Source organism: Rhincodon typus, chromosome 5 (assembly GCF_021869965.1).
Source record: "Rhincodon typus isolate 14 chromosome 5, sRhiTyp1.1, whole genome shotgun sequence".
Lineage (NCBI taxonomy): Eukaryota > Metazoa > Chordata > Chondrichthyes > Orectolobiformes > Rhincodontidae > Rhincodon > Rhincodon typus.
The window spans coordinates 110,718,164-110,732,742 of NC_063336.1; the positions used below are offsets into that span (position 1 = coordinate 110,718,164).

Here is a 14,579-nt window from a genome sequence, read left to right on the forward strand (position 1 = left end):
TGTAAATTGTGGAATGCTACAAGGATGAATGCTTGGGCCTCAGCAAATCAGTTACACTGACAGACAAAAAAAGACCAGGTTATATATATCCAAGCTTGCTGACAATATAATATTGTGGGGAAGGACTGCAAAAAGATATTGGCAGGTTAACTGTAAGGGGCAAATTGAATACAAATGTGGGAAACTGTACAATTGTCTACTTCTATAGGACTAGAAAAGCAAAACACTGAAAACTGTAGAAGTTGAATTTTTGATACCAATCTTTTTTTCGGCTAGAAGTTACTGGGCTGACACTTACATTCATGATGTATAAGGGGTTGATATGCATGACTAATATGGACCTGACTGAAGTCCAAAGAGATTGTAATGAATGGTAATAATTAAAAAAGTGAACCAAAGTAAATTACAAGTAAGTAATCATAATGGTTTATTAATTATTTATTCAAAATATAATTAAGACAAAAATATTTATTTACTGGCACACTCAGTACATTTGGCAGTTACAATATCAACATCCCATGAATAATCAAAATATAAAAAGAGTTTATAATGAAACGAAAATCGCTACCATCTCCAGGTTTATACTTAGAGTAACCTTTAAACATGTCATATGATAAATTATGGGCTTTTTTGGTCAAGGAGAATGAGTAAACTTTATAAAAATATCAAACATATTTGTGCAAAAAAGTGAAACTTAACATACTGATATTCAGAGGATAAGATAGATTTGGCATCTGTGTACAGAAATCACAAAAATAAACAGCAAGAATTTAGGAAGGCACATTGTAGGTTTGCTTTTATAATAAAAAAGGCTAGAGTAAAGCACTCTTGTTACAATTATATTTGGCTTTAGTGAAAGCCCATGTAGGGTGTTGTGTAGTTTTGATCTCCTTACCGAAATAGTGCTGCTTAGCAGGCAGTGCAAGAAATTCACTAGAATGATGATTATCCTACGAGGAGAAATAGTGGAAAATGGTTTTAAATTCTCTGTAGTTTAGAAGAACTTTAAGGTGATCTGTAAATTTTTTTGAGAGCTTAACAGAATAAACATCAATTGGATAGCTCCCCTAGCTTGTGAATTTCAAACAAACAGTGAATCACAATCCCAGGATAAAGGAATTGAGCAATTATGAATGGAATAAGGAGGAACGTCTTTACTCAAGTTTTGAAATTTTTTGTTTTAAACCCTAGACAGTATGGATATTCAGTCGTTGTGCATATTCAAGAGATCAACAGACATTAGCTAGGAATCACGATCGTGAAGGACTTCAAAACGTTATCTAAGGAACCAGTTTCTACCTTGACTATTTCAAGTTACCCCCTATATCACCACAAACAATAAACTTAAGTCTAAAAAATGACAGCCAACGAAATACCTACAATCAACCAAATACACAATGAAAACTAACGGAAGCTGTGATGTCAATGTCAACCATTGATTGCCATTTAGCTTTCCAGCAAAATCAGTTTTAATACTCAAATTAATTCATATGAAATGAATATTACTGTTTCACATGGGAACACAGTACACCCTCCTCCTGCAGAAGCTGGTCTCCTACCACTTATTTAGCACATTACTGGACTGGATATGTAGCACAATAAAATATCAGCTTCTGTTAAAATCATGCACAACAAATACCGGCTTTGCCAATGACTCTCACATCCATGAATGAAGAAAGTTAAAATGATGTAACTGCTAACTATTTGGAAGACTGCAGGGATAGTGGAGCCATGTTAACCAAAGAAATTTTTTTTAAAAAATCAGTTTGTTTATCTGATCTCAACATTGAACAAAATGACAAAAAACTAATATGATTTCTTAAAAGATAACAAGGTGTAGAGCTGGATGAGCACAGCAGGCCAAGCAGCATCAGAGGAGCAGGAAGGCTGACGTTTCGGGCCTAGACCCTTCTTCAGAAATTTCCTGAATTTTTCCATTTTCTGAAGAAGGGTCAAGGCCCGAAACATCAGCTTTCCTGCTCCTGATGCTGCTTCGCCTGCTGTGCTCATCCAGCTCTGCACCTTGTTATCTCAGATTCTCTAGCATCTGTAGTTCCTACTATCTCATGATTTCTTAAGAGCTATTTTGGTTCCACTCAACATTCTGTGCAGGTCAACAAGTTCAAATATAGAAGTCATAGTTTCACACAATGCTACTCTATCTGTGACATTGCATTTTTTTTTAAAATAAACTTTAGCAGCGGTATGTTAACTGTAACATTAATTAAGAAACTGGAAATCTATGTTGCACATTGGGGAAATTTCCCCGAAGAACAACTCTTTTAAAAAAAAAAGTATGGGATGTGGGCATCACCGATCAGGCCAGCATTTATTGCCCATCTCTAACTGGTCTGGAGAAGAGTCTTGAGCTGCCTCCTTGAAATACAGGGGGTTCTGCAGTGACGCGTGTTCCAGCAATGCAAATTGGCTATAATGTGATTGACAAATAGGGGAACACTATTTCTAAGACATGAACTTGTGTTTGCCATAACACGATTCCATTGAGTAGGCATCTTGAGGTTAGGAGCCCTTTGCTAATGATACCTACACTGCACTTGTACGGTGCTGTGATTCTGAGAGTCCCAGAGAAATTCTCCCTGTCAGCCTTCATTAAAACTGAAAAGTAAGAAGTCAGCAGGTCTGTTATCAGGAAAAGTAAGGTGAATGAAAAACAGTATATCTAACGTCCCTTTAAAGGAAACTGAGGCACAGGACCTCAGTACAACAAGAGGCTCCAGCAGCCTATTTAAGTAATTAGTCAGGTCATGATTATCTTGTGCTTCAACTTTATTTTCCCACCTTTGCTCCATATCCCTCAATACCCTTGTGGTGCGGTGATAAGATTGCTGAAGGAGTCCGAGTTGCTACGGCAACATACACACGTATATGTTGCAGTCTGGAACTGTGGATAGTGGTGGTAAAGTCTTTTAGTCACATGACTGACCAGGAATCTCTCCCAATCTTACACAGTCTGCTACTGGCAGTGTTGGAAGAATTTGCCGACTGATACTCAATCTTTTTAGGCACATTGTGAACGCACCTTCCCTGACCACTGAGTTCTGAGGCAGACTTGAACCTAGATCTTCTTGCTTACTTTTCACAACCTCAATGTTACAAAGAGCTTGACAGCCACTAAAGTATTTTTGAAGTTCAGTCATTGTCGAAAATACAGCAGCTAATTTCACACAACACTCTACCACAAGCAACAATGTGATAAAGATCAGACAATCTGTCACTGTGTTGCTAACTGAGGGGTACGTATTGACCAGGTGCTATCCTTTGTGTTTTGCTTTTTTGGTGGTCTGCCTCTAACTCCACTTTTCCCATTGGCCCAGTTATTTATATAACACAATGTTGTGCTGGAATGCAACTATCACGTTATAGCAGAACCCCCTGTCATGCTGTCTTTCATGTGTTAGCACCGAGTTCACATGTCAGGTAGGGAGTTCCAGCATTGTGACAAAGATGAGCAACAAGTTAATAAAACAAGATGTCAACAAAATTAAATTGCCTGTGGATACTATGATGCCCAGAACAAAACATGATCACTTCCATTCATTACAACAGCAACATATATGCATGCAGACAGAATTTAGGTCTGTTGACACACCAAGTGAATTTGTTCATTTACAGGAGCACAGATCCGGTAAAGAATCCCATTTGTCAGTGTCACATGGGCAAGTAAATTATAAGTGTGAAGAACGGGATGCAAGAGTGAAATTCCTACATTATGCTGCTATTTCTCATTATTTCAGATTCTCAAGATGAAAGTAACTGAGAAACAAATCTCAGTCAATAGAATAAAAGCAGAATGCTGGAGAAACTCAGGAAGTCTGGTAGCATCTGTGGAGAGAAGCAAGTTAATATTGAGTCCAAGAAGAGTTCTGAAGAGTCATATAGAACTTGAAACGTTAACTCTTTTCCTCCAAAAAGAAATTGTCAACATCTGCTGAGTCTCTTCAACATTGTTAGTTTCTGACAATAGGCCTACTGCACTAATAACCAAGATTCAACCAGAGAACGAGAAACTCATATGTAGTTTCAGGATTAAGGTGCTCTGCCATTGTCCAGTTTTCCAGATAAGCCAGCATTCCTAGAATAGGAAGTGGACAATACCTAGTGTTTCATGCAGGCACCTAATTCAGACATGAATAATGGAGATTCCAGCTAAGATTTAAAATGGTCAAAAACTGACACGGCGGTTAAAAAGCCATCTAAGGGATAAGTGTTCCAAACACTTCAGACATATAGGTTTCTACTGTTGCAAAAGGCATCTACCCTAGATTACTACTGACTACTACACCTCAGTCATCAAAGTCATTCCAAAATTACAGAACAGTCTTAACATTCAAGATGGGCATATTTTCTAACTAGTCAGATAAGCCACTTTGAAACGTTTTTAAATTACCATAGTATTAAACATGGATTTCATCTCCAAGATGTATTATTTATGTATATCATCATTATGTATTATATCATATATCATATTATGTATTTATCATCCTCAGACCAGATGTTAGCTATCTTCTAGAAACCAACTAAGTTAGAGCTAGATGGGAATTTTAGACCTTGATAAACATCTACATAGAATAGATCACCACAAACAAGTTCTGCCTTCATACAACACTAAATAATGTATCTCAAATGCTGACTCTCAGAAGTGCTCTGCCATAATACACCATATGCACATGGGGAACAAAAATATGATTGAACAAGAGTAACATGATCTTGCAGCTGCTCTCAAGTAGCAGGACTTCCTTATGAAGTTCCACTGTCTTTTATAAAGAAGCTGAAACTTTTCATTTAAAATTTTTGGAACCTTTGCAGTCCAGGAAAAGAAAACACAAGTAAAAATAATACGTAAAGGAGGACAGACATTTTTCACATGGAGTTTGTAGGACAGGCCTGTCTACGTGTTTGTCAAGTGTCAATGACTGTACATTTATTTCAAGGCAAGCGGTCTTGCAGGTAAGGCTGATGAATTCACAGCATTTATAAGAATATGGGACTGGTACATCAGTTATTAAAGAAACTTGGCTGAGGGAAAAGATAGGATTGGCAGCTCAATATTCTGGCTTTCAGATGCTATAGGAAGGATAGGAGGAGGAGTGGCTTTTTTGATTAAGGAAAAACACTACTACCTATTTAGAGGGGTCATTTCTGAGGAACTGTCCAGTGAAGCTACATGAGTAAAGCTTAGAAATAAGAGGGATTATCATCTTGATGGGATTGTACTCTAGGATCCCAGTAATCAGAGGGAAATTGAAGAGAAAATTTGTAGAAAAATCTTAGATACATGTAAGAATTATAGGGCTGTAATAGTAGGGGATTTTAATTTTGCAAACATTGACTTGGACTGCAAGAGTCTTAAGGGTTTGGATGGTGAGGAATTTGTATAATGTGTTCAAGATAGTTTTCCTTATCAATACGTAAATGTACCTATTAGAAAAGGAGCAAAAAAAACTTGACCTTCACTTGGGAAGCAAGACAGGACAAGTGACTGAAGTGTTAGTAGGGGAACACTTTGCGACGAGCAATCATAATTCTATTAGCTTTTAAATAGTTACAGAAAAGGATAGGCCTATAATAGTTAAGAACTTAATTGAGTAAAACAAATTTTAATGTTACGACACAGGAACGTTCAAAAGTGGATCAGAGTAGACTGTTCGCAGGTAAAGAGATGACTGACAAGTGAAAGGCCTTCAAAAAGTGTAATAACGAGTGTTCAGAGGCATTATATTCCTGTTAGAGTGAAAGGTAAGGCTGGTAAGAGGGGTTCTGGTCAAGAATAAGAAAGTCATATTAGGTATCAGCGACTGGGTTCAAATGAATCTCCCGAAACGTATAGAGTGCAGGGGCATTCTTAGTAGGGAAATAAAGAGGGCAAAAATGGAACGAGATAGTCTTGGCAGATAAGATTAAGGATAATCTAGAGATTCTAGAAGAGCAAAACAGCAACTAGGGAGAGAATAGGGTTGTCATGTGTTGAGCTTCAGGAGATAGGAGAGATACTAAATGAATATTTCACATCAGTTTTTAACATGGAGAAAGAAGTGGAGGCTAGAGAACTGAGGGAAGTAAATACTGATGTTTTGAAAACAGTTCACATCACAGAAGAAATATTGGAGGTCTTAGAAGACAAAAAGGTCGATAAATCTCTAGTACCTGATCAAGTGTATCCCAGGATGTTATGGGAAGTTAGGGAAGAATTTGAGGGGCCCTAGCAGAGAGTTTGGTCTATAACCACATGAAGTGGCAGATGACTGGAGGGTGACTAATGTTGCGCCTTTATTTAAGGAAGGCTGTAAGGAGAAGCCTGGGAACTACACAGACCTGTGAATCAGACATCGTAGGTAGATAAGTTGTTGAAGGTGATTTTGAAAGACAGGAACAACATGTATTTGGAGAGGTGAGGACCGATTAAGGATAGTCAGCATGGTTTTGTGCAAGGAAAATAGTGTCCCACAAACTTGAGTGAATTTTTTCAGGAAGTATTCTAATTAGCAAAGTTAGATCACATGGGATTCAGGGTCAGCTTGCCAAGTGAATATAAAATTGGCTTAATGGGAGGAGAGAGAGGGTGGTGATGGAGGGTTGTTTTTTGGACTGGAGATTGTGACCAACAGCGTTCCACAGGGATCGGTACTGGGTGTACTTTTGTTTGTCAATTATATAAATGATGGCCTAGTGACATCATCACTGGACTGTTAATTCAAAGACCCAGATAATGTTCTGGGGACCCGGGTTTGAATCCCGCCACGGTGGATGGTAGAATTTGAACTGAATAAAATATCTGGAATTAAGAATCTAATGAGAACCATGAACCCATTGTCGATTATTGGAAAAACCCATTATGGTCTAGATGAATGTCACGTATGTAATTTTAAAGAATTTTGGAAAGAGTTAATGAGGCAGAACTACATATTAAATATGTTGTTTGATGAAAGTGTATGCCAAAGGACTAGTGGATAGCAAAATTAATCCCTTTGTTTAAGGGGGAGCAAGTGAGCACGTCCAAGGAATTAGAGTCTAGTTAACCTAAGACCGGTGGCAAGAAAATTAATGGAATCATTACTGAAAGAGAAAACAAGAACATAGAGAAATACTGAATAGTTAAAATGGATTTTTAAAATGGATTTTAAAAATGAGAAATCTCAATCACTATCCTGATTGAGCTTTTTGTATAAGTGTGGAGAGACAGACATTGACAAGTGAATTCTAATTGATAAGTGTAAGGCGGTTGTGAAAGTGCAAGTCTAAGTGAGAGGGAGTAGGGGTGTACGTAGAGAAACAAGGAAATGTTGAGAATACAAGGTACAATCAAACATACTACTAAAGGCTGCACTACAGGTTAGCAGGCCAAGATACATGCAAACCTAAAACTGGATTTTATTTTTAAAAAGGGATGGAACTGAAATGTTGGGAAGCTATGCTCAACTAGTTCTAGACATCATATTATACAAAAGATGTAGAGTGATTAAAAAAGGGTGGAGAGGAGATTTACAACAACAATTACACCAGAAATTCATGTACATATTAGGAAAGAATTGATAGGTTGGGTCTTTAATGGTAAAAGATCGCAGAGCTTGTCAAGGTGTGGTCATAGACTTTGAGGCAGCAATGGCAGCTGTGGAACTCTGACCGAGTTCTCACTGAGGGGCTGCAACAATTTTGAAGTCTTGAAGTGGGGGTAGAGAGAAAGAGAGAGAAAACATAGGCAAATGAAGTCTAGTGGATAAACGTGAAGTAGTCATTCTTTGTGAATGTGCAAGTCTAGGTAAGGGGGGGGGGGGGGGGGTTGAAAAGAAGGAATTTTTTTAAATTAATGAAACGTTTTGATCGAACAAAAAGGTGGAAGAACATAGAGGCTTCACTATAGTAATTAAAAACAAACCCAATAGAAATTCAGAAAAAACAAACTTTAGGCAGTGGGAATGGTGAGGAAGTGATTAGTATAGGTTTAAGGGGAAACTAGTCAAGCATCTGAAAGAAAAGGGAATAGGTAATTAGATAGGAGGTTCAAGTGAGGTTTAAATGCTCACAGATTGATTGGGTTGAATGTCTGTTTCTGTGCCCCATTTCCTTTGTAATCAGCAATTATTCAATTCTTTACAGAACATTTCTTAAAAAAAAAAAACAATTTTGTTTGTTTCTGAAAGGCTCATGTTGGAAGTTTAAAATGGTAGCTCAAATCTTAGAAAGGCAGTTGGGCAAGCAACAGCCAAACTGCTCCATATTGAAAAAGTCACATCCAGCTCTATACCATAACAGGATCGAACTGGCTCATTCTTACCTTCCCCCTCCAAACAAAACAGACCATAACATTTGAAAGACAAGACAAGACATAACAGATTATAACACGATACACCAACGGTGGAATAGAATCACAATAAAAGAAAAATGTTTTAAACATGAAGACTAAACAGACAAGTACATCAAGAAAATTTCAGGTTTTACATCATACAATCTACAAAGACAATTAATGCTTTGTAAAATTGCATGTGGTTCACTGACAAGTGCACTTAAGTGCAGAAACACAAGTAAAAACCACCAGGATTCTTTTCAAAACTTTACATACCTTTTTCCATGCCAGTAAATGACTCTTTCAAAGGAACGCTTTCCTCTTTTACAGCAACTTTTTCAGTTATTGTTATCTGTAATCCTGAGGGGAAAACATTTAAAGTACCATCCATTCATTACATCTAAACTAATTAATATTCAAAAATTACAAGTGCAATATGTTGCAAAAGTCTTTTTTATAAAATATTTTACACCTGAGCAGTAGCTAGGCAAAACAGACCACCTATCTTTATTAAGCTTTTAGCGCCATTAATTCTATGCAGAAGAAAGCTGCCTCAACGTAACTTCAATTCAGCAATAGATTAATATAAAAAGAAAATTCATTTCACTAGGAAGTTCTTCCTCCTGTTAAGTAAACAGGAAACAGGACATCAAACTCTATGTATTTGAACTAATATTTGCAATTAAAAGCAGAGCACTTTTTTGCTCTATGACAAGCAAGGCACCTTAAAGAGTAATGGCAACCCTGTTAGTCTGGTCAAGGAATGAAGTATATGCTTGCTTAAAAAAAAGTTACTTGATGAAGAAAACAGAACTACGTCCAAGCTGTTGCAGATACCAACTGTGAAGAGGCTTGCGAGGGATCAATTTCTTTTAGAAGTTAGTCACATTGTCATTGTGCATCCTTAAACTTCCTCTTAGCAAAATACTGAAGTACACATTCCCACTCCCAACCGCTTGGGCAAAAAAACTTCCAATATACATGCTCCAGGACTCCAACTTTAGCTTGATTTTAATTTATTGATAAAAATATCCATTTCATACTGACAATACACAAAGTATTCCATTTTTTGATTGGAGAAGAGAGAAAGGACATGAATCTAGATAAGTCTTTTTCATGCATCATCTTCAACTGCTTCAATGATCTTCCCTCCATCAATACTTCAATTGTTGGCTGTTCGCTGATGATTACATGATATTCAGCAACATTCGCGACACTGCAGATACTGAAGCAATCCATTGGACAACATCCAGCTTGGACTAAGGTGACAGTAATTTTTGTTGCCACACAAGTGTTGAGCAATGACCATCTCCAACAAGAGTGAGTATCTAACCATCATCCCATGACATTCAACAGCATTACCATCACAGAACTCCACACTATCAACATCTTGTAGGTTACCATTGACCGGAAACTGAACTAAACAAGCCATATTAATACTGCGGCCACAAAAGCATGCCAGAGGTTCAGAACTCCCTACTGCCTGTCCACCATCAAGTCATATGTCAGGAATGTGATGGAGTACTCTCCACTTGACACCATCCATGATAAAGCAAACCTGATTGCACTGGTGAAGGGAATGCCTGTTAAATATGGTAAATGGAGTGCCAATCACAGCAGCACCACATACCAATTCCAAGACACAGAAGAGTAACTCACCCAGACTCCTCCGACAGCACCTTCCAAACTCACAACCTCTACATTTGGAAGATTAATAAGGCAGTTGCATGGGAATACCAACACCTTCAAGCTCCCCTCCAAGCCACAGACTATTCTGAAATGGAAATATGTTGCTGTTCTTTCACCATTGCTGTCAAAATCTTAAAACTCCCTTCCTAGCAGCATTGTAGGTATTTCTACATCTTCTCAATATCAATTAGGGATTGGCAATAAATACTGACTCAGCAGTGATGCCAATTTCCCATGAATGAAAAAAATGAACCAGCCCACTAACAAGCAAGAGACTGGTGGCTATAAATTAAAGAACAACCACCACCTAAAGTCAAACTTAAACTGCATAATGAGAATATGGGAGTACTTTAATCAGAAGATTAATAACAATTCTTTTCACGTTAAAAGCCTCAAGTTAGAAAGTTTATTGTTTGTTTCCTCCTCCTCTCTTCACCCGGGGGTGGGGAGGGCGGTGGTTTGTGTGGAGAAGAGAAACAATGGGCAAGTGACGCAGATTAAATTGTTCAGGTTTAATGGATGTACTATATACATAGCAAACCAGGAAAGTGTCTTGTATTCAAGTGTTTCAATGTCATGACAATTTTCAGCCTCAGTACTATTAAGCAAAATACAAATCCCTCTAATTCTAAGAGTTCTGAGCAAATTAATTATTTTGTAAAATCATGACTCACTTCAGTTACCAGGTACACCCTCGCTTTCTTACAGAAGTACAGGAGTTGCAAATCTGCTCTTTTACCTCACTTCTCCCTGCCCAAGCTTTTAACTAGCCCTTCCAAGTGAAAGAACAATTTATCTGAACTACTTTGAACTTACAGCCTATTGCATTCGTCACTCAGGATGTGGTTTTTCCATACCATATTCTTACAGACCTCCAAAACAGCTAAGTTCCAAAGTCCAGCTTTGGACAATGGAGATATTCAACACACTACATCGGAGATGTAAATAACAGATCTGGTAAGGACATAATCAACACCTTGTATATTTTGCTAAGCCTAGTTAGTGCAAAGGGGTTGGCATCACATAACAAAGCAACAGGAGTTTTTGAAGTTAACCAGTTCATAAATCTCTTCAGCTTTGTCTGATTGATTTACAAAGTTAAACCAAATGTTGTTTTCTGATGAAGGGTCTAGGCCCGAAACGTCAGCCTCTCTGCTCCTATGATGCTGCTTGGCCTGCTGTGTTCATCCAGCCCTGCACCTTGTTGTCTCGGATTCTCCAGCATCTGCAGTTCCTACTATCTCTGTTGTAATTAAATGTTTGACTCAAAGCTGTTTTGCTCATAGCAATGACAATTAGCTCTTTAGTAGGAGCAATGGTAACTTTGCCCAACGTGCAGAATCTCTGCTTAAGAGTGACAGAAAGTACAGGCGAAAAACCTCAAAAAGTAACAGTTCACATTAAACATACCATTGCTCACATGCAATTCTAGTGTTATCTGAAAGTGCCCTGGCCATCTTTTTATCCATTTATTTTAATCAGGTTCAACAGTGGTGGCAGCAGCAGTAGAAGCTTAAAAGGGTAAAATGCAGTCATTTAAAGTATTATTCATCCCCTCCCAGGGTGTGGAAGGATTGTATCAAGAAGTGTGAATCCATGTTAATATGATAATTAACTGTGCTGGAACTAAAGTTACCAGTAATGTGAATTTACAGATCTTAAGACAAAAAAAAAACTTCACTATAAGTTGTACACCGGTATTGTATATTCCCATAACATGCAACATTCAGTACCAATAAGTTTAAATTTTTTCTAGCAGTATCAGACAATATCAATGAAATATTCATTCAGCAAGTCAAGTGTTTGGGTAGGCGGGGTGGGATTTGTGGAGAAGACAGAGAAAGACAGAGAGAAGTCAAGATGGAGGGTTAAGCATTTGCAAGCACTCATTCCAAAGGGAACCATTCCTTTTACAATATTTAATTCAGCCCTGTCATTCCCTACTCTAAGCCATCTTTCCATGCATTATTTGCATCCTTCCCTCTGCCTGCCCAAGGCTCCAAACATCTCCACTAGGCACATTATTGCCCTTCTGGCCTCATTGCTACTTCCTTTGATTACAAGAAACCCCAAGTAACTTTAGCTCTCATTTTTCCCCTTTCTATTGTAGGCTCTTTCATCCCACTGCCCCCCACTTTCAGTTCTACACCCATTAAACTTCCAACTTTTTCCAGGTCCTGTAAATGGTCATCAACTGTAACATTAACCACTATTCTCTCTCATCACCTGACTGAATACTTCCCTTATGTAAGATTTCCAGAACCCACAGTATTTAGTTTTTGTGATGTGCCTTTCACTTGGTTTGAAATTACAGTGCAAATGGCAATGTTTGCACATAATTAGAATGTTCTGGTTGAAAACAAAGATATGCTATCAAAGTTAGATAACAAAGAATACTCCAGTCACATGATTGAAACATAATATACAAACCAACACAGGAGGACTGTGAACAGAACAGCGCATGGACTACAGATCACACAGAACCAGAACAGTTTAGATAGCAAATAGGAAGTATGTATGATCCCAACTCTCAAGTGTTTTAAATAAACTAACTTTAGAACATGCCAGTACATTAGTTTACTTCTACAGTTTTGATGAGGATGCGAATAACAACATTAACCATATAGATAACAAGGTGTAGAGCTGGATGAACACAGCAGGCCAGGCAGCATCAGAGGAGCAGGAAAGCTGACGTTTCGGGTCTGGACCCTTCTCCTGAAATAGCTATTTCTGAAGAAGGGTCCAAACCTGAAACGTCAGCTTTCCTGCTCCTCTGATGCTGCCTGGCCTGCTGTGTTCATCCAGCTCTACACCTTGTTATCTCAGACTCCAGGATCGGCAGTTCCTACTATCTCCAACATTAACCATATACCTTCATTCATATCACTAAGACTCATTGCACAAGGAAGAGTTTTATTTTCATCATCTTCTGGGCAGATATTCAATGTAGCAGTTGCAATTATGGAGTAAGTGAGGAAATATTGAGGCAAGTATTATGCAGTATAAAGATGAATATGAAGCACAGAATGCCACAAATCTATAATAATTAAACTGAAGATTCTTTCAACTTCATTCATTGCTCAGAATTAGACTTTTAAAAATTACCAATGGATGCAAGAGAAAATCGTAAAGGAAAAACCACTGCTGACCTTTTAGGCTAGGTTGAAAATTTCTACTCAATTAAATCATGTTGTAAGTATTAGAAACAGTAATGTGCTACAAGCACAAACATGTAAAAAGGCATGGATTTAAAATGCCACCAAACTTAATTTTAACTGATTACAATAAATAGAATAGGATTTTAAAGATTACTGTTTGAAGACTGCAGCTAGCAACCAATCAAAATAATAACTTTAACCTTTAACAGTTTATCATATTACTAACTCTACAGATTTTGCATCCAGCTAGTCAGCCAATGCCCCCTTTAAAAGGTTCTCAGTTGCACATGAAAATATAAAACATGAACCAGTCAATAATCCCCTTTTAGTGTGTGGTACTGCTGAGCCTCTTAAAACATGAATGAATAACTGCAAATCAACATTCGTTTTTCAAACATTATCTTATCAGTTCTGAGAGATAAAGCAACTGTATTATGCACACATTTCCACAAAATACAGCAGGAAGAGAGGGGTTTTCGGTGTTCTCTTAAGAAAGGGGAGCAATGCGACTAGCAACTTTGTTAACTGCAATATTGATGTAGGCAGTGCTGACTGTTTATAATATGGCCAAAGACGACACTAGGTCTCCACTACTAAATTTGAAGAATATGACAACAGTTTTCTGAACAATTAAATTCTAAATTTTAACAAGACTAAATTGCTCAATTACTAAAGGCATGTGCTAGAAAAGACCTGAAGGCAGCAGTAGTTAGGTTCAGTGATTGCTGCAGGCAGTAAATGTAGAGGTCATGGGGTGGGGAACCATAAAGTAATTGATAATCCAGCCTGTTTTACTACTCTACCTGCTGCATTAATATAGGTCTAGGAATCTCATTTAACATGGATTAACATAGAAATACGGTAGTTTTTGAACTGACCCACACACACTAAAGGCAGATTTCCTAGATTATTGCACATGGTTTTGGCCCCTTTATTCAAGAATGAACATTCTCATCACTGGCAGTGTGTATTGGAGGTAGACCAGATTAATCCTTGGGTTATCCAGAATTGAAAATTATGAAGAGAGAGAGGAACTTGCTACAGGGCATGACAAGGAGGATGTGGATAAGATTTTTCCACCATCTGGAGCATCCAAACAAGAGGACCTAAATTCAAGATAAGAGGTGGGCCATTTACGAGATGAGATGGAATTTCTTCACTCAAGATGGTGAACTTTTGAATTCTTTCCTCAGTGTGCTGTGGAAAACCTATCACTGAATTCCATCATGAACACACTCAATACATGAGACTAACAGCATCAAGGAATATGGGACTACAGTAGGAATACAGAATTGAGATAAATGATCAGCTATGATCTAACTATGTGTCACAGCAGACTTGATAGTATTAGGAGTAATCCATCCAACCAATGCTCCTACTTCAAAACTTTAACAATTTAAGCTTTCAACTTGGCCAAAGGCTACCACTGA

General features: G+C 37.8%; 1 protein-coding gene across 5 annotated transcripts in view; it reads right to left on the reverse strand.

The window, feature by feature from the left end:
• Positions 1–14,579, reverse strand: part of LOC109918904 (tudor domain-containing protein 6-like) — a 32,764-nt gene that overhangs the window by 5,016 nt on the left and 13,169 nt on the right. For 3 of the 5 annotated variants that reach the window (XM_048597426.1, XM_048597427.1, XM_048597428.1), the window contains exon 2: positions 8,579–8,662. The exons of the other annotated variants lie outside the window; for them this stretch is intronic. In XM_048597426.1, coding sequence (XP_048453383.1) covers positions 8,579–8,662 — 84 coding nt within the window. The remainder of the gene's footprint in view (positions 1–8,578; positions 8,663–14,579) is intronic. 5 annotated transcript variants of the gene reach the window in all.